The 26,044-nt window shown below is 36.3% G+C and overlaps 2 protein-coding genes across 6 annotated transcripts in view; one reads left to right on the top strand and one right to left on the bottom strand.

The window, feature by feature from the left end:
* The window catches only part of ints6l (integrator complex subunit 6 like), a 44,562-nt gene extending 34,268 nt beyond the window's left edge, over positions 1–10,294 (bottom strand). The window contains exons 1-3 of one of the 2 annotated variants that reach the window (XM_087280282.1): positions 10,173–10,294; positions 10,001–10,086; positions 9,807–9,884 (exon numbers count right to left, since the gene is read on the bottom strand). In XM_087280282.1, the coding sequence (XP_087136408.1) occupies positions 9,807–9,884; positions 10,001–10,086; positions 10,173–10,197 (189 nt within the window). In that variant the 5' untranslated portion in view covers positions 10,198–10,294. 2 annotated transcript variants of the gene reach the window in all.
* On the top strand, positions 9,594–25,951 carry mospd1 (motile sperm domain containing 1). Of its 4 annotated transcripts, none has more exons than XM_087280354.1 (6): positions 9,594–9,956; positions 17,649–17,931; positions 18,014–18,089; positions 20,352–20,584; positions 25,248–25,409; positions 25,487–25,951. In XM_087280354.1, the coding sequence occupies exons 2-6, from the start codon at positions 17,775–17,777 to the stop codon at positions 25,516–25,518; spliced, it is 660 nt and encodes a 219-aa protein (XP_087136480.1). In that variant the 5' UTR covers positions 9,594–9,956; positions 17,649–17,774; the 3' UTR covers positions 25,519–25,951.
* Positions 25,952–26,044: the final 93 nt, after the last annotated feature.

Genomic DNA, 26,044 nt, shown 5'->3' with positions numbered 1-26,044 from the left:
ATTATTGCATTAATCACTAGACTGTTCACTTATTAATGTTCACTTAACTACATGATCAGTTCCACACACACCTTCATTCCGCTAGCATTTGAAGGGAAAGGCGCGTTCACGTTTTACTGGATCTGGCAATTCATGTTTGGTATTATTTCGTGTTGACATCGACTTCGATACAAGCAGGCAAAAGATCTGACAAATGACAAATCATTTAAATTATTCCAAGTCAAATCTTTTCTTAAAAAAAATCACTATTTTTAAACACGGTGCACATTCATATTTAAACCTCAGCTGGATGTTTTCATTCGCTTAATGCTGTGTTGCATATTGTATCGAAGGTCTTTTTCAGATCATGTTCGCTGGTTCGAGCCTCGGCTGGGTCAGTTGGCGATTCTGTGTGGAGTTTGCATGTTCTCCCTGGGTTTGCTTGAGTTTCCTCCAGGTGCTCAGGTTTCCCCCACAGTCCAAAGACATGCTGTACAGGTGAAATGGATAGGCTAAATTGTCTGTAGTTTATGAGTGTGAATGAGTGTGTGTGGATGTTTCCCAGAGATGGATTGTGGCTGGAAGGGCATGCGCTACGTAAAAACGTGCTGGATAAGTTGGAGGTTCATTCTGCTGTGGCGACCCCAGATTAATAAAGGGACTAAGCCGAAAAAAAAATGAATGAATAAAACAAAACAAGATAATATTTTTTGCTTGAATAGAAAATCCTACTTGATTTAAGAATTGTTTGATATTTGGACTAGAAACAAAACAAAAACTCCAAGTAAGAAAACCATATTTTGCATTGAGGACAAACACAATAAGGAAAGTGATATTGTGAAATATTATCAAAATGTATTTTTGATGTAAAATAGCGCTGAACACTGACTTTTTTCTAGTTGTAAAATGTTTAGTGAAACACCTTACAGTAACAAAACTACGCCCACATCGTTTGTTTCAGTTTTGTTTTATACAATGACATTTCAAAATGACCCTCTAGTGCACACTGCAAGGCCTTTGTATGTATAATAGACACATGATCAACTCTCATGCAAACTATTACTCAACAAACTCGTTCTAGCATCTGTTAATTACCTGCAGACTTGTTTTTTACTAATAATGAGATCAAGCATTTTGTGCAGTTCAGCGATGTTTAACAGGTTTAAAAAAGCACACATTTAGCCCAACTACATGTTCTTAGAACCAGCCGAGAGTGACAGCAAAACCAGTCAAGCTTTAAAGAGTATCAAAATAAGCAAGCATGTTTACATCCCTTTATACTTGTGCGTAGGAAGCGGGTAAGATCAAGCAGTACAGATTCGCTACATACTTGTTTTACTATGTTTAAAATACATTATGTAGTTACTCTGTGCCTGTCCCTGACCCACATTACCTCTTTCAGCTGAAGAATACAGTCATTACTACATTACTGCTCACTCAAAATCAAAAAAATAAAGCAACAACAACATAATGAGTTTAGATGCCGAGAAAAGAAAGAGGGTTACTAGTTCGCCAAATCTGCTTTTGCAAAATGATTGCTCCTGCACATGAATTAAACTGGGCACGAATAAATCAACACATTACATAAACATGCATAAATTGTAAATCCCCAGAAGGGAGAGAAGACTTAACAGGTCAGATCCCGAGGTGCTTGAGCTTCAGATATATGTGTGTGTTTAGATTTATGTGCAGTGAGAAGCATCAAAGAATAAAGCAGACAGAGATTTGTCAGAATGAATGGACAGTGTAAGTCTCTATCCATGTATATATGGAAAAAAAAGAAGCGTTCAAGCAGTAGCTCTTCTAACTGGCACTCAATAATTCAAGCAACAGAGTAATTCTATTTTTTCCCCCATCCGTCTTTCTTTCTCTCCGCATTAACAATTTATTGGCTCTGAAGAAGTGTGACTGCAATCAGACTCTCCTTTAATCACACGCTTGTCCAGCCAGGCAGAAGAAGATGGGAGAGAATAAGGAATGTGAACACTGAATATGCCAGGAAAAAAGGATAATGCCCTAATTGTAGCTTTAACAGAGGAAATGTACACTCAAACCCTTCTTTAAAGAATGAAAACCCGACGGCGAGTCGACAGAAGACAAACATTGTAATCCACATCAAGATTAATCTCACAATACAGATCATATTTCACCGCAGAATTCAAGGAAAAGGAAGTCAATTCATTTTCAAATGGTTATTTTTGAAATTTCACATCTGAAATTTATGAGATGAGATGGTAGTTATAGATGTTAATTAACTGTCCATTAATCATTTTAATAGAAATTTTACTTAAACATAACTTGGAGGCCTCCCCATGTTCACGCGGGTTTCCTCCGGGTGCTCCGGTTTCCACCATAGTCCATAGAGATGTGTTATAGGTGAATTGGGTCAGCTAAATTGTCCGTAGTGTATATGTGTGAATGAGTATGCATGGATGTTTCCCAGTGATGGGTTGCAGCTGGAAGGGTATTCGTTGCATAAAACATATGCTGGATAAGTTGGCGGTTCATTCTGCTGTGGTGACCCCAGATTAATAAAGGGAATAAGCCGAAAAGAAAATGAATGAATGACTTATTACATTTTTTAGTTGAAATATGTCCCCCAGAGCAAAATGCATAAAATAATAATATTACCCAAACATACAGCTGCTTTTTAGCTACAGAAAGCATTGCAACGTGTTTTCATTTTTTAGTTTTCAGAATTAGCGTACCATAAAACCCGGCTCTGTCTTTCCACTCCAAATGCAGGACAGGTGGCATGAGACAAATGAGCAGTTTTACATAAACTGACAGATAAGGACTTGTTCCCTGTTCAGCTGGTGTTCTGAGAAAATATAAACACAGCTCTTGTGATCACAGGAGGAATCATCACAACAGCAAGGGCGCGTGACGACCTGGGCTGGAGTCACACGGGTTAAAGCGACTGCCCTTCTGGCCTGAGTATTATTCCAGGATCAGGTTGCCTTGTCCCAGGTTTTAATCTCTACTACTGCCTAAAGGTTGAGCTGATCGCAGATAACCATTGAGCTCGGTTACACACATACATCCACCCAGTTTTGCAGGAGGGACACGTCTGCGGTTTGCAGGGTGGTGCTTGTCATGTGTGATGATAAAGGCCAGGCAGAAACCGAAGTTGTCACTTTAATGGAATGAGAGCTGGTTTACAGCCAAAGCACTGATCTGAGGGAAACATCATCATGCTCAAGTAGGTCTCCGGCTGACCTGGCAAAGGATTTTTCTTGGTGATCTCCACCATTAATCTGCTACTTGCAGTGAGATGAAGCAAGGAAATGTGGAGGTTATGTGTTCAGTTCATTGTTCTCTATAAGGTATAAGGAGGAGGAGCAACATTTTGGATTTCTAAAGAAATATTTGGCCTGCCTGTCATGAAGAACCACTCCCACTTCACAAGATTCACAGATAGATAAAGCAGGAGGCAGAATAAACATGGCTCAATGAAAAGGCAAATGAAATTTGTGCATGTTAATGTAGTCATGCTTATAGGATGTAGGAAGTATTGAACACATCATCATTTTTCTCAGAAAACATTTTTTTAAAGGTGTTGGTAACAACAAAATAAATCCATAAATGCAAAGGTAACAAAACTAATCAGTTAACAAATTAAGTTATGTGTCATAAAATGAAAGGATGCAAAATTATTGAACACATGAAGAAAGGGAGATGTAAAAAGGCAGTGAAAGCCCAGACAGCAGCTGTAATCTCTCAGTAGTTATTCAGCAACCCTCTGCCCCTCATCAGTGTATATGAATATCAGCTGCTTCAGTCCAACATCTACATTACCAGGAGGATGAAGATGAAACCAGGGTGGACATTTCAGCAAGACAATGATCCAAAACACACCCCAACACATGCTTTCAGAGAAAGAAAATAAAGCTTCTGGAATGGCCTAACTAGTTACCTGACTTAAATCCAATAGAAAATACAAAATAAAAATCTGACTCTCAAATGTTTTCAGAGAAAGAAAATCAAGCTGTAGAATGGCCAACAGCTCAATGTCAACAGCTCCTTTAGAAATATTATTCCCAAGGAAAAACATGCCCTTTAAAATACATATTTTCCACATTGTACAACACTTGAAACTTTTAACATTCTGTTTATTACTTTTTTTACATTGGCAAAAAATTTTTATATAAACTTTTACATGTGTATACTTTAACTTTTCATTATTATTATTATTATTATTATTTATCATTATTATTATTACCAGCATGAGTATATTATAGTTACAGTGTTAATAATCCATCATACATCTTATTAATATTATTATTTCCTGTGGGTTTGTATAATTCGTAATTGTCATTTAATAGTAATGTGTTTTTTTTTTGTGTTTTTTTTTTATTTTACAACAGTTTTTAACATTATATACTGTACAAGGGGGAAAACGACAAAAAAGAGAAAAGATTTTTTTTACTTTTAACCAAAAACTTTGTCTTGAAGTCAAATTTTACTAATGTTTAAGATATACAAAGAGGGTGTGTTTATATTACTGTTACTTTAAATAAAATACAGTAGCTAAATGTTAAAATCATTGCATCACTGCAGCTGCCCCTAATAACTTGCTTAATTATATCAAAGTAAATTATGTTAAAAAACGCCAAAAAAAACAGGATCATCCACAAGCAATTTTTTGCAATAATATCTTGAATTCTGTGGCTGTTTGTATTAATTTTTGGTGACATTTTTAACATAATTCCCTTTTAAAGCACAACGACAAGAAGTCTTACATCCAGTAACTGTAATGACATTTTCAACTGAATTATATAATGCAGTGAACAACAAATTTGGTGATATCTGCAGTTATGGTCTTTTAGTATGAGAAGAGTGTAAAAATTAATTTAATAAAGAGATTAAACCCAAAATTGATTGAAAGCCGCATATTAACATGTCTCCGTAGTAACGCATATAATCATATCAACAAGACAGGATGTGCGCAGAGCAATTAGGATTAAAAGATCTGTTCAGCTCTCTGTGATCATCAAATGTGATCAAGAATGAGTTTTACAAGTTTAAAACGTTTTTAAAACAGTGCATGTTTGTAATGAATAACAGCGATTTTATTGTCTTTACTTTATCAGCACAGCCGCATTACAGCAAAATTATTAGAGAAGACGCTTCAATCCTAATTCGTGAACGATAAATCAGGTTTATTTTGTACATTAACATAACAAATATCTATACATCAGTCGATATTATCGTGTATCCTGTCATATTTGCATGCAAAAACAGTGCAAAGTAAACAGGCGCTGTGTGAGTTTATGTGTTTGTGTACTTTGTAAAGACATTGTGTAACTCATCATTGCAGAAAGGCTTGAATTAACTCCACAACAAATACATCAAATATTAATCATTGGGAAATTTCTTAATGTAGTATTTCTCACAAACGTTACATGAGACCTGCTTCCTTCATGTCTGCCACTGTGCTGTTTATCTGATGCAGCACTCTGACAGGCACGTGTGAACAGTGGGCGGGGAAAACTAGCATTAGTCACAGGCAACATAAACAGTTACATTGTGTTCAGAGCAGAAAAATAGACTATTCTGAAAGGTATAAAAAATAATCTGATGCATGTTTTGAGCTGAAATTTTACAGACACATTATGGAAACACAAAAGACTCATCTTAAATCTTGAAAAAGAGATAAAATATGTGCCCTTTAATTATTTTGTAACAAATCACTTTCACTGTATGTTCTTAGAATTTAAGCATGTGGGTTGATAGTTTGTTATATTTTGCAAGAACATTCATAAGGTATCTAAATGTGGTGTAATGTAAAAATGTAGAAAGCTATATGGAGGTTTTTGCATTGTTTGCTACCAAACAAAAATAACAGGCTTTCCAGGGCCTCACTGCGTAAACCACAAATCCAGTTGTGTTCCTTTTGCATTTCTCCTTCAATACCCCCCAAAAAAAGAAGCAACACGGTTTACAACAAAACAAATTTGTTTTCATCTTCAGCTTAATGCTTCAGTGACAAGTAGCCTAAGTAGCAATCGATTAAGAAAACAGCAAAGGACAGAATCTGTGTCAAATTCAGAAAATAGGCAAGGCTAAGAATAATGTTCTGCTTGGCTAGGGCTCAGACAACAAGAGAGGCACACAAACAGGAAAAGAGAGCTTTGTGAGGACTGGAGGCTCACTGGAACTCTTCACTGTTTAGCTGCTGAAAATCTCATGAATAATTGACAGGAAATAAAAAAGCACTCTGTCAGACACAGAGGCCAGATTCTTGCTAGGCTGGTATTTGCCCAATGTATTCTTGTCCAGAACCGGGCTAGCCTTGTCGCTAACTCTAAAGAGCCACTGCTTGACTGAAAAGTCTTTAAAAAAAACAAAAACAAAAAAAAAACAGGAGGAACAAGCTGGCCACGAATAGCTCAGAGAGGGCTAAGAGCTTATGTAACAGGGTGGTTAAAACCTCTCATCACACTTTAGCATCTCAAACAAAGACGCATTAAGATAATAACGCCAAGAATTTGCCACTTGCACGTTCACAATCTCATCAACCAAATGGCACTTTGAATCATTAGTGCACAGTACTCGACTCTAAGCAGGAAATGCACTTTAGTTATAGAGTTAAGTGTCACTTGGTAGTCAGCCTCAGATTATCTTGGATAAACTACAGGGTGGGAAAACTGCATGACAAGCAGTGGGGTAAGAAACCCCCCAAGAGAGTGCTTGGCTTCTTGCCAGATAGTCCATACTAATGAACTCCTAAAGCACAGAGCTACTTTCATTGTCAATGTCAAACCACAAACAAAGAAGACAGGAACCCAGGCAGCACCACGTCACAAGCACATGTCAATAAGTGCAGTCCTTGATTCAAGCACAGACGCTGAGAAAAAGTGGATGATACTTTAAAATTAGACTGCAGAACACGACCACGTAACCACAATTCCCATATTCAATAATGTCATATCAAGGGAAACGACACAGCGGATTATAAACAGCTCATGATGGCTGACTATATAGGGAAAATGATTAGGATGTGTGTTTATTTACTTATTGTACTATCGTTACATGTTATTGTAGCAACACTTTGACTGATATCAGAGCTTTAAGAATGCCTGTAACATTATGTTATCATAAAAATTACAGCTCAGAGGATTTATGTCCAGTCATACAAGACCATGGGTGCCCAAACTTTTTCGTATGAAGGGTCAAAAACCAAATATCACTGAGAGCCGTCGGCCAAAGATAAATATACCAAACTATGGGTAATTGCCTAATTCCTTTCATATATAAAAAGATAAATAGAAAACATTGCTTTGAATCATATTAATTAATGCAGTATAACAGTTTCAGTTATAAGCTATTGCAATTTTTAAAAAATCACATTTATAACACAATGGAGCTCAATGCTGAAAATGCTAGTCAAGCAGAAGCTGCCTTCCTTGATTCGCTCACCAAAGTCTCTGCATGTTCCTCTATGCGTTGTACATACATTTTAAACTAAATCTGATTCATTTACATCATTTAAATTTAAACATTTAATTTCAGATAGCTTTTGTAACTTAACAATAAACAAACAAATACAAGGTTACATTAAATTTGAAATGACAATCACTATACTCAGATGAGATGGTGGGCCAATTCTAAGGTTACCATAGGCCAACTTTGGCATGCAGGCCATAGTTTGGGCATCTCTGTACTAGACTATGTGCCACCTCAACTTTTAGAACCAATTTGATTTTGGATGCAACTACCAAAAAATAGAAATAGTTTTAAAAAGTATAATTATGTTCCATATTTATTATAGGTGTAAAATTAATAGTTTGCTAAAGTCATCACCTTTCAAGGAATTTTGATGTTCTGAAGCCTTCTCTTAAGAAAAGTGAGTGTGGTTTTACTACTACAACAAAACTTAAAAAAAAAAAAAAGCTTTGTGTGGAGGACTGTAAGTATGTAACTGGGTCATCTGAGTAACTGTATAATATACATATATATATATTTATTTATTTTTTTTCATTTTTAAATATTTCCCAAATGATGTTTAACAGAGCAAGGACTTTTTCACAGTATTTCTGATATTCTTTTCTTCTGCAGAAAGTCTTAATTGTTTTCTTTCGGCTAAAATAAAAGCAGCTTTTAATTTTGAGTTTATAAAAATTATTAGCCCCTTTAAGCTATGTATTTTTTCGATAGTCTACAGAACAAACCAACATTATACAATAACTTGCCTGATTACCCTAACCTGCCTAGTTAACATAATTAACCTCGTTAAGCCTTTAAATGTCACTTTAAGCTAAATACTGGTATCTTGAAATATATCCAGTAAATTATTATGTACTGTCATCATAACAAAGATAAAATAAATCCGTTATTAGAAATGAGTTATTAAAACTATGTTTAGAAATGTGATGAAGAAATCTTCTCTGTTAAACTGAAATTGTGGGGAAAAAATAAACAGGTGGGCTAATAATTCAGTGGGGCTAATAATTCTGACATTACTGTGTATATATAACAGCTGCTACTTGATAATAATTGTTTCCATAACTCAAACAAAATATCGGTTCTGCTTTTTTTATTTTCTATACTCAAAGATACAGGGTGATTTGTAGTTTAGCTCAGCTGCAAATTTGAATGGATTATTGAACAACAACAACAAAAAAAAGTAGATCAGGATTTGAACCAGCCTATACACATAATTACACCACTAGGCTATCATGACTCACAGTCTTAGGAAGAAATGCCAAACCTGTCAATGTTGTCCCCTCATAAAAACTTGCATGACGCCCCTGAACATATTATGTGCAAGTCTAGTCGTGCCCTAGTGTCTCAGAATGATCAAGTGAACCATTCAGCAAGAATGACTATAAGATATCTGCTCATGACATTCCCTTAGTGTTGTAAATAAAGAGATGTGTTTGCATACTATTCTTACAGATGTCTGACTGTTTACCACACCATCAGGTCATAAATACTCCTGTAGCTGTAATTCTTACTCATAAAGTTTGAAAACAACTTTTTTGTGTATATGAAAAAAGCAAATTACCCCCATCACTGAATTATGCTGCATGGTATATGCACTAGATCTATTGTATTTGTATTAGAAGCAGTTTTATCTCAGCTTGTATCGTTCCAGATTACATGTTTGAGCAAAATGTGTCACTTTCATATATATCTGTTAATGCCTAATATGTAAATGATGACTGAACAACGAGCAATCAGGCATCTAATGTTCTGACAATCTAATATCTGAGTAAAATGAAAGACTCAGTGAGCTAATCTGCACACACTCAATCAGCTTTCACCTGTTAGGTGTTTGGAAAGTACTGTATGAATGGGAGGGAGGTGAATGTACTGTGAGTGGAGAGGGAAGGAAGTTGATGCTTGCTTTCAAGGGCAACTCACAAGCGCCCCTCTCTCGTAAAGAGCAAAGCAACCCTGCAAAGCATCTCCTCATTTGCTTATTGATAGCTTTTGCACAAATCAAATCGCGCTGATTCGTTCTGGCTACAGTGGCCAATGAGAATGCAAGAGGAGGGCACGAGATAGAGGGCAGGCTGCTCGTCCAATCCGGGCCGAGTTGGCCCGCGCACGCGTCACGCGCTACGTCATGGTGGATAATAAATCTCTCCGCCTCCATCTCAGCGCTCGAGAGCTTTCCCAACACAAAAGCAAAATGTCCGCCATGTTCAGAGGCTGCGCTGCTCCGGGTCTGCGGATATTTTAACAAAAATTAGCCGTTTTCGCCACCGGGAGGCCGCCTGACCCGATGCTACGAACCAGAGGGACAGTAGAGTCTCACTGTCAGAAAAAATATCTCCGCTTTAACCACATATAAACACAATTTAGTAGTATTCATTTACCTTTACGCCGTATGGTGGATCATCGAATGTAACTAGCATGTACCTGTCGCCTCTACTAGCCGGGTCTCGGGCACGCAGCTGTTAAAGAAAACGAAACAATACACATTCATTTCATCTGATCCTGTCATAGGGATCCTTAACTCCAACAAGGTACAACAGTAAGCTGAAAAAGTCGGGGTAAAATTATGCTTTACCTTCATAAAGATCTCAACCGCGCCTTTAGCAATGTCCAGATACGTCGTACCCAAATAAGTGCGCTGATTCATAGAAGCGGACGTGTCTATCAGGAAAAGTAAAATAGGCATTTTTAAAATGTATAGATATACGTCTAGATGTTGTCTAAAATAGCTACAATCGGCATATGACCTATCTCGCGGCCCTGGGCATGCATATATGTGTGTATATATTTTGTTATAATCAGACCCCCCCAAAAGAGGGTCGTACTGCCACCCTTTGCAGCCGCCTGATTCTCTATCTGTCTTTTCTGAGCAGTGCTGGGCTCGCGCTGTTAGAGAACTTCTCTTCCGAACAGACCGAAACGCCTTCGCCCCGCCGCTGCCCTGCCATTGGCTGAGCCGAGCCGCGAAGCCACGCCTTCTCTGTATAAAAATGCAATGAGGTCGTGGAATGCCTCTTCAGATCTCCGTGCTCGCGTGGAGGGAGCATGTTGGTCTTGTGTGTGATTGTTGGACGCATTGTTTTTGGCCTTTAAAGGCTACATCTGTCCGTCGGTTGTGCGTTAGAATGATTTAACAAGTTCACTTAAAGCCAACAATGTCATTTTTGTCTCGTGGAAAGCTAGGGCGACTCCTCCTTGTCTGATCTCGTCTAGCTGTAGTTGTCTTGGTGGGGGTGGGGGAGTAGCTTGGGCTCTGTGTGATTTTTATAATAATTGTGCCTCCCCCTGACCATCGGAGAAATCCATCCTCGCCCGCCTTCCCCTCCTCTTGTTTATCTCCTTTGAGAGAGTGTAGGCAAGCGCCATGTTAACACACCAAACCGCTCGAGACAGACGCGGGAGGAAAAGCAGTGTTGTCAGGCTCTGGCTCCTCCTAAACCGCCTTGCTGCACACATGCCCTTTGAATTGGTGAATGTCAGAAAGGGACGTACCTACTTGGCAATCCTGCAAACTGAACGCACTTCAAAAATGTGCAGGCATGTGCGGTGTACGCCAAGTTGATATATTTACTCTGCGTGAAGCAGGCTAGCGTGTATAGCTAACACTACAGTGTATTTTTATCTCCGCAGGGAATAGTCTGCGAACAAGTGCCGATGATACAGTACCCTTTATTATGCTCATTCAGCCGCATTTTTACATAACTACAACTCAACAGCCTGCTCAGATGATCGAGGCAGCGTGAGAAACGTGAACTATCCCTAAAATAAGATCACGATATGTTAGAGCTAGCTTGTTCATCTGTATTTTGAGCCACGCGCTGTTTCTTTCTTCCTTTTTGTTATAACGTTAGACGTTGATCGACAAATCGATCAATACGTTTAGCTCACGGGTGAACGGTATGTATTTTGTGAGGGATTTAATATGTCGATTTGTGTTTATTTTAATTTTTCTGAGATATTTTATTGTAATGCAAAATTTCAGCGTGCAAATTTGTGCTCGCGGTCACTGATGTTTTGGTTATGGGTTGAGCCCTAAGAAGGCGGTGGTGGATATAGTTCACTTGTCTGAATGAACATTCATTTTAAAAGGGGCGTGCGTTTTTTAGCTTTACTTAATAAACTAAACAGACGTCTCCATGTCCTGTTTTCATAAGTCAAGCTCGGTTCACTGGTTTTTCAAAAGAATAAAAAAACGCTTAAGAGGATGAAACTGAATAACTTAGCTGGTGGTTTCCTGTGTTTTAATTTACTAACGTCGACAGGAAAATGTTTCGTTTGAGGTTTGCTGTCAAATCTTAAAGGGACAGTTCACACTAAGTACAATTGTCTTACAAAGGGGCTCTTCACACTATACTTAAAGTCAGGTAAAATTCCCAAAAGTGAGTGCTGACTAACAGGTTAACCCTGGGCTACTACAATCCTAAACACTACTTTTTTAGCCCAAGATAAATACATAATTCACATTTAACTGCATGTTACAGGTTATAAGTAGGCCCACATGGAATCTGCATGCGTAGAATTCCGCAGATTTTTAGCCCATCATTGATTCTGTTTATTTACTTGTGTAAATGTGTACACATTTATATTTATTCAGTTTTTAAATAATTTCAGTAATATTAACTAATATGAAAATGTTTATATGGTTTATTTACAATACTGTTTGTAAAGTAATATTTTCTGTCTTTTAGTTGATACATTACATGAGATGCTTGCTTTGTTTACCAAATAAAGTGGATCTAATTGGATTAGCATTTTAGACATTAAATACAAGTTAAAAGGGTATTACTTTTTATTTCATATGTAAAGTTTTAGTTATGATACTCCCAAAATCATTCCGCATAAATCAGCAGATTTTTAACAAAATTCTGCGCGGAAAAAGCAAAGATTCCCTCTGGCCATAGTTATGTGACACTTTTCTTAGAGTTAAGGTCCATACCTTACTGTGTAATCACAGCTTTTAAAGTGCTCAATTGAGCATGTGTGCACTTGGTCAAGTTGGCACCCAATGGACCCGTTCTGTTTGAGCATTAACCTTGCACCTGCGCTTTTGTATGCTGACCATACGCCTGGAAAGAAACTGGGCTATGCATGACAGTGCACAGATGTTCACATGCTTCTGCCGACAAAATTGTATCACAAATACAGTCTACAGAATGAGGATTAATGAAGTATTTTGACATTTAGCACTATTTGTATGGCACTAACATCACATTTTAGTGCCAAACATGTGCAGTGAAAATGTGAGATGCTCAAAAGCCATCGCTCACATTTCTTAATTTTATTCCCTGCATTATCAGGGGTTGCAAACACCCAGCCACTTTTCCATTTAATTAATGTACATGTCATGTCTTTGGACTGTGAACGAGAGCCCCCCACAGAACTTTACCCTGAAAAGCTTCCTGGCCCTGCCCATTGAGCAACCATGCTGAAATGTCCATTCAGGAAAAAAAAACTTGATAGTAATTAATTTGCAATTTAGGGTAAAGCTTTTATGTAAACAGACTGCTTGTTGCAGTTGTTCAATTATCAATTTGTAAATAAGTATGTAAACCTGGGGTTTAAAGTTTTAAGTTTTTTGGAGTGGAAGCCAGCTTTGTTCGATGACAAGAGAGAAAACAGAAACATAAAGGCCTGCAGGGCAGAACAAGTAGATCGTCACCTTCCTTAAAAATACAATTTTGTTTATGTGAAAGCCAGTGACAGTACTTGACTGCCTATTCCTGCGATTTAAAATTTGGCAATTACTTTATATGTATGTATGTATCAGTATTTAATTTAAATTTCTAATATGTTTTGCGATCTGCACAAACCTGCACATATGTTTGGCTATGTGGCGTCTGAATCAGAGCTGACCATGTGTGTGTGTGCTGTGACTTTCTTAACCCAAATGTAAAGCATGTTTGCACTCTCTAAATAGTTCATCACCTATATAGTACAGTATTTGGCATTTACTGTTTAGAAAAAAATGTGTGTAACAGACTTCACTTTGAATATCTATCTATCTGTTGCTTGTATAGGTTGATTGTGTACAACACATTTTCCTCCTCTGGGCTTGCAGAGGAGAGGTGAGCATAAATGGGCAAAACACATTTCAGCATCTTAGCTTCTCGTGTTCTTATATGTCTTATTTGTTAGGACTAATAAACGTGCAGGAGTTCAGATCAACCCTATGTCAGTAACCCTCAGCATGTTACATGGTCTGATAAGTTGCTGATTTTAGTTACAGCTCTAGCACCTTGTTGGGGGTGGGACCCATCAGATAGACCAACATATTGATATTAACACCCCAAAAAGTTATATTAATTGTAATACTCTGTCAATGGTTTCTGCTCCACATCTGTTTTTAGTGTTCTGCTGTAGAAAGGAACACAGGTGCAAGCCAAAAACCGAAATTTTGTTTTAGGGTGAACTGCTCCTTTAAGTCTTTTAGTGGTGAACGGTCACCAAGACAATAGATAAACTTCACTTTTATACCAAAACCATTTACAGATAAAAACACAGCAAATAACAGAAAATACATTTGAGAAACCCAGTGACGTCATCAATACTTAGGCGGAATTTCTAAAGCCTCCAGTATCCCAGCATTCAACGCGCGCCTCGCAGCGTATTGTTGACAAAGAAAAAGGAAACGGGGTGGGATTTGAAATAAATATCGCTAAACGGTAAACGGGAGTGAGGTAAACCTGCATATTTCTTAACAGTTATTCGTATACGCTGTTTTATAAAAATCGTAATGTTTCCGTTGTCATTCTGATGCTACAATATTATGCTAGCATGTTTGTAAGCTAACCATGCCAACAATACGTCAATATCCAGTACGTATTTATCATTTTCAAAGATTTTTGGCAATAACAATATCGGTAAACGAGTCGTTTTATTTAACGAACTTAGATACTATCAACACTGTCATGACAGAGTTTACTTATCTTTTTTTTTTCAGCCAGAGACTGTCATCTTTCTTGCATTTACGTTAACATTACGAATGTGAATGTATTGTAACTTATATAAGAAATATTTGACTACACGATTTTCGGTCGCTTTAATCTACAGGTTTCATGAAATATGGATGTCATGTTAACATATAGCTGTCTCTACTAATAATCAGCAAAACACAAAAGCCTTCAAGAGGACAAAAGGTCTTGTTTCGACGTTATCTGACCGGCTGAAGATATTCTGTAGAAAGCTATCTATCACTACACAGGAGGTTTAATGTTACACAGAGGACCCACTTATAGGATTTTCATCATTTGGTTAAGCACTATTTATTTTCTACGTAAGGCCTATTTGTGTGATGTATATAACGTTATATGACATCGGTAAACCCAGTTAAAACAGTTGTCTGTAGACTGATATTTGAGAGCAGACTTCCTTCTGTGTGCCAGCTGTCATGCTGTGTCATTGACCTCATTGGTATGATGTTAAGACAGTTTAAGGTTGTCGTTATTAATTTATTGCTTCTTTGGGTCGCGTTGCGAAATCTTTGCGTTTCAGACGAATTCAGTAAACATGGTCACATGACTAGCCACGTGGATGCTGGAACTTGTTTTGTACAGAGATCTTGGCCATCATCCATTAGGCTTTATTACATTCACACTGTTATCAGATTATACTGACTCGTGCTCAGTTCAATTTTATTTACTTGCATAATTATATTAGCAGCTGAATTATTATGTGATTTGTCAAGTTTATGCTTGTTTACATTAGTTTTCTGAAACATTCCCTGATTATTCTCAGAGCTTTAGAGAAACTACTTTAGCATTTGACTTGTTTATGCATTTTGTAACTTATTTAAACATCATTTTGCATTAGTTCTGGTTTTATTTTTTATGAGACATTTTATGCCAGGTTGTACAGAACTGTACCAAAGTTTTGTATTGTACAAACACAGAAAAAACTGTAACCTGGGGCTGGGCAATATGGCAAAAATCCAATCTCAATAATTATTTTTTCTATAATGAACGATAACATATACATTTCAATATAAGTTGTTATGCTTCCAGATTTAAAAGAGTACCCTAACAATGGTGTAACATTTTCGGCTGAAAATTTTCGGTGGCCGTAAATTTGGTACGTCTTTAATATCAACACACTTCTAGATTCCCATTGTTGCACATTTCTGCTGTGTGATTGGCTTTTAGATCAATATAGAGTAAAAAAGTCTAGAGCTTATCATTGTTATTGAAGTAAATGCTATTGCGGTTTGATATAATATAGTTTATTGGTCCTTCCCAATGCTACCTCTTCCTAATTTTTAAAATTTGTTTAGAAAAACTAAAAAATAATTCTGTGATTATTTTTTTACTTAGTTTTGTGGCATCTAAATGGTACTTGAAAGTTATTTTCCAGCTCCTCCACCTAGCGAATAGTGCCAAGGTAAATTTTCCATAAGTTACATCATTTAATGAAGATTTAATTATAAAATAAACTTAAAAGAAACATTTTGATGGAAAAGTCTGACAGTTTATTATTTTATTATTTGCAGACTGTTTTGTTATAGAAGTGATATCAGTGATGGATTTATTAATCAGAGAAAGGAGGGTCTTAGACCACATCAGTATCATTGAATCAATGCTACCGGATAATAATAATGGACCCTTTTTAAGATTTTAATATTTTGATTAAAAAATACAATGTTTATATACAATAATGTATGTATTATATCATCTTTGCATCAAATTCCAAAAAAAAAAAAAAATAGCCGCTTATACGAGGTGTTTGTAATGCAGCGTCTATGGGGCTGAGTAAATTTAACGTTATTCTCTCTTCTGGTTGCCGTCATCAGTCTCTCACATTTTTATTTCAGCAAATAGTATTGTTAAAAAAATATTTGTTGTACTGCACTCTAAGTTTACCCAACCATGACGCCTTCCATTACTGAGAATCCTGGAAATGTGAAAAGGGTCTGTCGTCATTAAGTGCATTTTTTTCTTGCTTTTTAACTTTGAGGCTTGACTAAATGCTACTTTGGTCATCATACTGTGAGCGAAAAAGCAACCAGTCAATAAATAAATAAATGAACGAATAAGAATAATTGAGTTTGATTGTCACTTGGTGGCTATTTTTTTATAGCATCTCAACAAAATCTCACAGGACCTCCATTTTTGTGATGCCAAATTTGAGATTAGTTAAATCTAACTTTTTTAATTAACTGTATTTTAAGGGTAGCTCTTATTTGAAACAAACCTTTTGCAACTTAATAAAACTATCAATTCACTGTCAAATTTGATCTTAAAAATGAATAAATAATAATAAACCTATAAACTCTTTACTGTTGGAATTCCTCAAACTTTAGTGAGATCAAATTTGGAGTTTTAATGATAAATAATTAATAATATTTAATCTGAGTTCATTCAAATCTATTTTTAAAAATAGAATTCAGTGACTTCATTGTTTCATAACTAGATTTAGATTTTAAAAAATGCTAAAGATCAAACAAATGACTTTTAACTGTTACTTGTCATCACCTACTAATGTAACTGATATTAACTTAATCTAAAGCATCAATTTACTTTCAAAAGGCGCTTTCGAGATCTAAGGGCAGCATGGTGGCTTAGTGGTTAGCACTTTCGCATCACAGTGAAAAAGTCGCTGGTTCGAGTCCCGGCTAGATCAATTGGCATTTCTGTGTGGAGTTTGCATGTTCTCCTCGTGTTCACGCAGGTTTTCTCCAGGTGCTCAGTTTTCCCTCACAGTCCAAAGACGTGATATAGGTGAATTGAATGACTTAAATAGGTTGTTTTGTGTGTGCTTGTGTGTGTGTGTGTTGGGGGGGGGGGGGGGGGGGTTTCCAGTACTGGGTTGCAGCTAGAAGGGCATCCGCTGCATAAAACAAATGCTGGATTAGTTGGCGGTTCATTCCGCTGGGGCAACCCCTGATAAAAAGGGACTAGGCTGAAGGAAAATTAATGAAGTTAGAGATCCATGTTCATATCTAAACTTCTGTCCTATTAGTTCCTTAATAAATTGGCTTTTGGCAACAAAGAAATAAAATGAGACTATTGCAAGTTCATAACTATAGCTTTCACCTACACTCGGTTTCAGTGGCGGTACGAAAGCACATCTGAATGTCTGCTAATTAATCTCAATTAATTATGCAGCTCTCACAGATCAACACAAGCCATTGAGTTCACGCTATTTACAAGATTGTTTTTTTTTTTGTTTGTTTGTTTTTCTTTTGTTTATCTACATTTAAACATATTTTACTGGATTTTCTGTCTTTTCAGAGGTGAACGTCATGCTGCCAATAAGCTGAAGTGTCTGTGTTTGGACCTGGATCTGTGCAGTGTTGCAGCCCGGAGCGGCAGTGGGAAAAGCATAAAGGGAGGAGGACCTGAGCTCAGCGTGAGCCAATGCAGCAGCAGCAGAGACGGCAGCCTGACCTAGTGGAAGGAAGCCTTCCAGTGTTTGTGTTTCCCACTGAGCTTGTGTTCTACGCAGATGAGCAGGCTTCACACAAGCAGGTGCTCACGCTCTACAACCCCTATGAGTTTGCTCTTAAATTTAAAGGTGAGTTCTACACATTTATCTTAGTGCCTGTGAGAACCTTCCGTTTGTTCGCCTTCTTTCTGACTGTTTGTTGTGTCCTTAGTTCTGTGCACAGCGCCAAACAAGTATGCCGTGGTGGACGCCACTGGTGCTGTTAAACCGCAATGTTGCGTTGATATGTAAGCACTTTACTCATTTTAAAAGAAAGAGTTGAAGGGATAGTACAGCCAGAAATTATAGTTAAGTCAGAACTGGTTGTGTTCCTAATGCTGTATGTCCTGGTTTCTTTTTCCAAACACAAAAGGAGAAATAAAAGTATTTTAAAAAAGTAGTGTTGTGGGGGTATATGATAGGGATTGGTAAGAGATGGAAATATTCTGTATTATTTAAATGAGCTTTGATGTTGGTCTTTGTGAAGTAAAATCACAGATACAGATGCATACTTTTGATTAATCAAGATCAGATAAATCAATCTTTAGAAAAATGATGTGATCGTGGATACATAAATATTACTCTGCTGTTTATTGGAGAGAAGATTTTTAATTTAACTCATTTTCTATTAAATTATTTATTTTGTCTTTGACATGACAGTTTGTAATATTTTACTAGTTATTTTACAAGATACTACTATTCAGCTTAAATTTGTTACATGCACGCACACACACACACACACACACACACACACACACACACACACATACATATTACTATTATTATTAATATTCCAGCAAAGCTAAAATAGAATCTTATTTCTTATTCTTTCTACAGAAAAAAATAGGACCGCATGGCGGAATTGAACTCGGGTCGCCGTTTGCACTGAAGTGCATGTGTCAATGCACTAACCACTACACCACTGGTGCTGACATCGCAAACATGTTTGATTGAATATTTTAAAGAAATCATTTTTAAAAATGTTTAAAACCTGTAATCATTGTTTTTTCTTTGGAAGTCATTGTTTTTCTGTAAAAAACAGTGGTTATACGTTTTTTATTTATTTATTTTTTTAATATTTATTTAAAGATTTACAATGACAGAACAATAGTAAAGGTGTCTCATGTCATCATATAAAATAATATAGCTATCTATTATGCAATTGTCTATCGGCTAGTAATTTAAGTCTTTTGTAGAGGGTAAAATTAACAAAAAATTAATTAATTTAAATAAAAGGATAATTTTTTTTTACAGTCTTTCAAGATACATTCTCCAAACACTCCCACAGAGGATTCCAAATATGGCAAAACTCATCAGATTTCTGACGCAAGTCACAAGTCAGTTTTTGTGGTTAAAGGTTTTAATGTTTTTTCAAACTATCTTCTTTTGTGTTGAACAAAAAAGGAAAGTCATAGAGGTTTGGAACCACTAAAGGGTGAATACAAGGGCTACAAGGGGAAAATCTGATATTGCAATATTTTATTTTTCTGCAATAAATATTGCGATATGAATAGTTTCAGAAGACGGTTTGAATAGCACTATTTAATGTTTTTCTGGGGAGTCGAACAGTATTCAAGTACACAAATAAAATATTCACAATGCAAAAAAAAAGAGAAGCTTTTCTTACTTTGTTTTGCCTTGTTTCTAGTCCAAATGTAAAAAAACAAACCAAGTAAAATTGTTGATTGGTTTTCACCGTCAGAAGAAAGAAGTGAAAACTAAGAGATTTTGCTTGTTTTAAGGAAATTATATGACAGTGGGGTACATGAAACAATCTTGTTTTCACAATAAAATGTATATATTTGGTCTAGAAACAAGACAAAAATTCACAGTAAGAAATTTATTTTTTGCAAGTCATATAAATTCCCAAAAATACAGTGTTTAAATACAATTCTATGGCTACTGGTCAGCTGTAATTCAGACTGGACATTGCATATCTTTGCGATGTGACTATTGCAGATGTACACATTGCGATATCGATGCTGAAACTATATATTGTGAAGCCCTAGTGAATACAATTACAAAACACACATACAATTACAAAAACTGAGAACTTAAGTAGTCTCTTATATTGCTAGGATTGCAATATATTGGACTAAGTATTAGTTTTCTGGGATCTCTCTGCTTTTGCCTGAAACTGTTTTAATCTTATTTCTCACAAGTGATTTGCTTTATTTTTGGGAGAGTTAGTGTGAACTATGACTCTAATGGAATCCATAGTTGTGCATAGAAACCAACATGCAAGATCAGAATTTTCATTTAAATACCATAAACAGTTTTGGTGTATTTTTCTGTCGCTATTCTTCCAACTCTGACTTTTACCCCCAGAACACTTGGAATATTTGACACATATTACATTTTCCTTTTATAATCTTCCTTTTGTAATATATAAATGGAATCGTACAGCATTAGAACAGTAACTACATAACATTTTTCAGCTGAATAGTTAAATTTTTTATATATATATATTTTTTAATGTTATTTTATGTGTTGTGATTTTGACCGAACAGCGTGATCCGCCATAGGGACGTGCGCTCCTGCCATTTTGGGGTGATCGATAAGTTCCGGCTGCAGGTGTCTGAGCAGAGTCAGAGGAAGGCATTGGGTAGGAAGGAAGTGATGGCAACACTGCTGCCCTCCGCCGCTCAGGAGCAGCCGCAGACTCGACCCCAGGAGGAGGAGCGCCGAATGAAGGAGCAGCTCGCTGACAGAGTCTTCTTTGAGCAGACTGCATTCCAGACAGGTGCCTTTCACACTTTATAAGACACACTCACATATTAATAACTGATTGAGCCTTAACAGGAAGAATAAAGGAGTGCAAAATCCCACCTTCAGATTTAAAGGACCATGAAACCCCCCGTTTCAGCAGGATGTTTTCACGCCTCTAGTTTGGAAAAAGTCAGGAAAGTGGGTGTGTCTAGCTCTGTTTAGGTGGAAGTGTCGGGGAAAGGAAAATGGGCAGGGTTTGAATAAAAATGGGAGTAGCCATTTGTGCACGCGCTGCTGACCAGGGAAAAAAAATCACACACGCAGGGGAGAGAGACAGTGTGTTTAATGACGGTGAAATGTTTGATACCGCACGTCGTATAAGAGAAAAAAAAGCCTCTGCATTTCTCTGTAACTCAGATGCACTCAGTAGGTCAGAAAGCCGTGTGTGTAGACTATCTTGTCACAAAATGCGGCGAAAATTCAACACGACGGTCGGCAAAAGTTTGCTTACAGTGCCCACTTGTCTACACACAGAGAGCAGCATTTACAGTGGATCTTTCAATATTGTAGTGATATCAACGCTCTGTAAACTAAGTAACTTAGAAATAATTTTGACTAAGGTCTGTCTTTAAACACTGAAAGAGTACTGCTGACCATACGAACTATAACTTTGCCATCTGAATGAACAAAGAAAGGGTACTGATTGCACACACTTACCGAATCTGTAGACAGGATAATCAACACATACTGGAGCTGCGTCTTTTTTTAAAGAAGACGAGCAGCAAATCCACATCTCACCATTGATGAGAAATGCTCTCAAGAAAAATGTTCCAAACAAAATCTTTTCAGTACACGGATCCACATGTGAGTCCAGCAGCGCTTTCATAGAGAGAAAATGAAACGAAACCTTCACATTATGAAAGCAACACTGGCGACCAGTATCTCTAAACAATTCCTATTCTTTTCCCACAACTTTTGGCAACACGACGTGTGTTGTGTCTCTGCCGTCTGAACACTGTTTCAGGTACAGTCTAAGAAAGCTAGCATACATATTAATGAAGTAGCAGCGCGTACATAATGGCGCGCGCTGATTGGTCTGAACCAAGCCTTCCTCATGAATGAATGCAACACACTAAGAGACGTAATACGGGACACTAAGGTACAGACGACGTCCAGTCTGCATGCTGGAATACACGCTAAGATCTCATGGCCATGATGCAGCTTCAAAAATTCGTTTCAAACCGGAAGTACGAATTAGCTCAAAATAACGCAAAAACAATAAATTTTCACTTTTTAGAGTAATATATGTGTCCTAATAGTGTTTATAGCTGTGTGTGACACATACGACTGTCAACAGCTCAAAAAATGTGTTTTGATGTTTCGTGACCCTTTAAAGCCAATAATAAAAGGAGTTATTCCTAACAAATGGCAAGCAAAATGGGATCAGTGGTCAGAAAATAAGCTTTTCAAAATCCAGTCAGTAATGGGAAGAAAATCAAACAATATTTTAACTCAAGACATGATGAGATTGTTTACACAAGATGCCGTATCGGACACATGTGACTCCCTCATAGACATTCACTTAACGGAGACTCCCAAATAGGTTGTTTTCAATCATGTAGTTCTGGTTAGGTGCGAAAGGAAGCAGGAAGCTTCGGTTATTATACACCATCACAATGCACCACAGCTTACACTAATGTTACAGTATTTATTACAGTTTATCAGTTTACTATGCTACAGTATTCTGTAGCATTCAATAACAAGGAGTTATACACATTATTATTATAACAGATAAAAGCTACAAAAGTGTGGACTCGTAGTCTAATTATTATTTATTTAGTTTTATAAGGGAGAAAGTGATCCACAATAATAACCGTCTAGTTTTGTCGCAAGGGTTGTATTCTTTTTTTTGTTCGGTCGATGCACTTACCATCAACAAACATTCACCTCTGCTGCTGCGCATATAGATGATAATGTTACTTATTGCACTCAAATGCCAGTAAAGACATGGATTTTTGCAAAACAGGACGGAGATTTCATTGCAGAGATTACATGGCAGGATACGTTATTTATAATCTCCTGAATATTGTGTGGTTGTGTATCTGATTTTTATATAACGCATTAACATTTATACACATAGAAAGGCCTGTATTTAATCTTTATTGGTACTGTCAAACAAATTATCACGTTCAAATAAAAGTTTGTTCACGGGAAAGTATTGAATAAATGTTGATTAATTGCCGCCTTTTCTTTTGTTTTTCAGCCAGTTTCTTAAACTTTTTCCTCTTTATAAGCAAAAACGTTTGGAAGTCCTTTTATGGGCCTTTTATGTTCAGCAGTTCTTATTTTGGCTGATTTAAACAATTATAAACAACATAAAACAGAAACATTTTTATGTTCTGATAGCAATTCCTGTGTAGAAGAATCACTTCCTGCCCTCCATCTGAATTTCGTGCATCACAAATTCTAAAAGGTGTTATTCTTAACAAATGGTGGTCAGAAAATATGCTTTTTTATAATCCAACCAGTAATGGGAAGAAAAGCCAACTATATAAGACATGAGACTGTTTACACAAGATGAGACTCACTCTTAGACATTCACTCAATGGAAAAGAACTCCCAAAATGTCAATATTGCAACAGAAACCAAACTTTTTAACATACTTTTGGAATGTCCTATTTTTAATGTTATCAGACAACCATTTTTATCTGGAGAGACTTCTATGTGAATCCTTCTAAAATGTTACAATTTTTAATAATGAATATTAATAATAATAATTTTTAATTTTTAATCTTGTCTATTTTAATTATTTATGTGTTTATCTTATTTAGTATTTATTGTTGATAATGTCTTTTATTGTTATAATATTTTAATATTATAGAAAAGTGATATTAATAAAATCTTGTAAATTTGATCTTGTTTTGCCTCGAAATCGCCAAAGAAGCTGATATGGCAATACATTCAGAATTCTCTCTCTCTTTTAGTAACTGATTGTACAGCTGTCAGTATTTACATTTGCTTCATGTGAAATTTTTTTAAGTGCTTTTTTTTGCATATAAAACAGTGCTATTTTTAATAACTACATTTTAAAAAACTAATTAAGCATTTTTTTTCTTTTCACTATGAAATCCTTATATTTTGATGGTTTAATAATACTTCTGCAGGAAATTAAAGGTAGTAAAGCATTAAATTCAGTGCAAATTCTCTTAAATATTGGCTATTACTGTACATTTATTACTAGGCATGTGATGATAACCGTCAATGTTTTAAAATCACCAAAGTTTTCTGTAATATCGTTCCTTAGGTATGTGTAAGATTTTTTTATTTACATTTTTTTTTTAGTACAATAGCATCTCTAGCAGAAAAAAAATAATCAAAGATGCCATTTTAAAATGTAAAGAAATTTTTTTGAAACAAATGAAGACAGCAGACAAATATTTTAAATGTTTCAAAAAAATAAATTTTTGTTCAAAGAAGGGATAAATTGTTGTCTTTTTACCTAAACATTTAAAAATAATATATTTTAGAGCAGTAATCACCAGAGGTGGGGGACTCCTGTCACATGACTTGACTTAAGTCAGACTTGAGTGGCAAAATTTAGGACTTGAGACTTGCTTGACAAATATCCAAAAAAGACTCGACTTGACTGTCATGACTTGAAACTTGATTTGGACTTGAGTTAAATGACTCGAAATAACTTGTTTTTGTTAAATAAATAACTGTTGATTATATAATATACATTACATACAAAACCAGGGCGCAGTAGGTAATGAGAAAGAAGCCTTTAGTGGGGCAGAAAATGTACATGTTTGCTCACCTGGGTTTGAAGGGAATTAGTAATTTCTCTTCAACTTTCTTTTTTGACCTCGTTGTAATATTGCTCATATGACACATCAAACCGACACGGGTGCCGCTGTCAAATTTACTCTAGTTTTCCTCAATTTCTTGGGTCCAAATAAACTGAAAATGAGCGCTTTTAACTTCTCCCTCATCCTCCCGCTGGCCTGCAGGTACCCACACTAGCAAATGCTGCTCTCTCACATGAACGAGCACCGATTTGCCTGTGATTTCATGCATTTGTTGGCGATTTCTTAAAACCTGTTGGCGAGTCAAAATCGGAGCTAAAATCATGCAGTCTGAACTCCCACCTCTGGTATTCACAATATCGTGATATTTTTATCCAAGGTTATTATACCGTCAAAATCTTATACCGGCTCATGCCTATTTATTACATTTTCCTTTTTCACAAAAGTAATAGTGTATTTATTCATTTATTTTTTACACTTTACAATAATATCCTTTAATTAACATCAGCCAACAATGAGTATTACATGTGTTGCAGTATTATTAATCTTTGCTAACATTAGTTAATAACCATACAGTTGTTCAGTTTTAGTTTATATTAAGTTAGTTTGGCTAACATTTAGTTTATTAAGTTCAGTTCCGTTAAATCATTTTTTCTATTAATTAAGTCAAAAATTATATTTGCTTAATAAAAATGTTATTCAAGTAGTATTTGTAATGTATTTATCATTAAATGCTCATTAATTTGTCCTTTCCTATTTTCCAAATAATTTGCAACAGGTCAAAATCTATATTACTACTAAATGTAATGCATAACACTGACTTACCACTGGGTGGCGTCAGAGACCTATATTTATTATTATTTTTTTCCTTTTTTTCTCCTCCTTCCACAGAGAGCCGTACAGCATCTGGGGGTCCGAGTCTCCTCACTGTGCTTTTAGGCCTGGTGTGTATGGCAGCCCTTATGCTCCCAACTCTGGGAGAGCAGGAATCCACAGTGCCTGTCTACCTCCACTTAAGTGTTAACAAGAAACTTGTAGCTGCTTATGTTTTAGGTGAGTGACACAAATCCAGCATTCCCAGTGTGACTGACTTCTGTGTGTGTTTCACGGTACTTTCCTGTGTTGCACAGGTCTTCTTACAATGGTTATTCTGCGCACTTGAAGTGCTCTTGGAAACCGAAAAGGAACTATAATGATGAAGAGGGGAGGAGATACGGACATTAACACAGCCACAAGGGTTGTGAAGACAGAGGGAACTCCCTATAAACAGGAACTAACTTCTTACATGATCATCACAAACACAATGAAGATGCAAAGATCCATGGGCAATGTGTTTACAGGCCGAAAAGTGACTGAGCCGGCACTGCATCCGGCTGACTATTATGTTAAGTGGGAGGGGGTGTAGAAGAACATGAATACATTAAATTAAATGTGTTGTTATTCGTCAGATTCAGTGTCTGGGGCTTTTTGTTGCATCTCTCAAGGCTGAAAAAGGCTTTTTTATGTTTTGATGTTTGTCCACTGCTTAGATGTTGTGCGCTGTAATCTCTATAGAGACGCCACATCAAATAAAGCAAATGTCATTTCTACAAACATTTTCATGTTCAGGATTACTAGCAGTAGACATTCACAAGTGTCTTAATCGGTTTGGTTGGTATAAAGGGATCGATCGCCCCAAAAAAACAATT

The sequence above is a fragment of the Danio rerio genome, chromosome 14, assembly GCF_052040795.2.
Source record: "Danio rerio strain M-AB ecotype USA chromosome 14, GRCz13ab, whole genome shotgun sequence".
Lineage (NCBI taxonomy): Eukaryota > Metazoa > Chordata > Actinopteri > Cypriniformes > Danionidae > Danio > Danio rerio.
This window is presented reverse-complemented; position numbering and strand designations above follow the sequence as displayed.

Bases quoted from the DNA above. Each gene is read 5' to 3' on its own strand.
- mospd1 (XM_087280354.1), top strand. From the start codon at position 17,775: ATGCAGCAGCAGCAGAGACGGCAGCCTGACCTAGTGGAAGGAAGCCTT. The intron at 20,585-25,247 runs GTGCCTTTCACA...CTCCTTCCACAG, and splicing joins GCAGACTGCATTCCAGACAG to AGAGCCGTACAGCATCTGGG. The intron at 25,410-25,486 runs GTGAGTGACACA...TGTGTTGCACAG, and splicing joins TGTAGCTGCTTATGTTTTAG to GTCTTCTTACAATGGTTATT.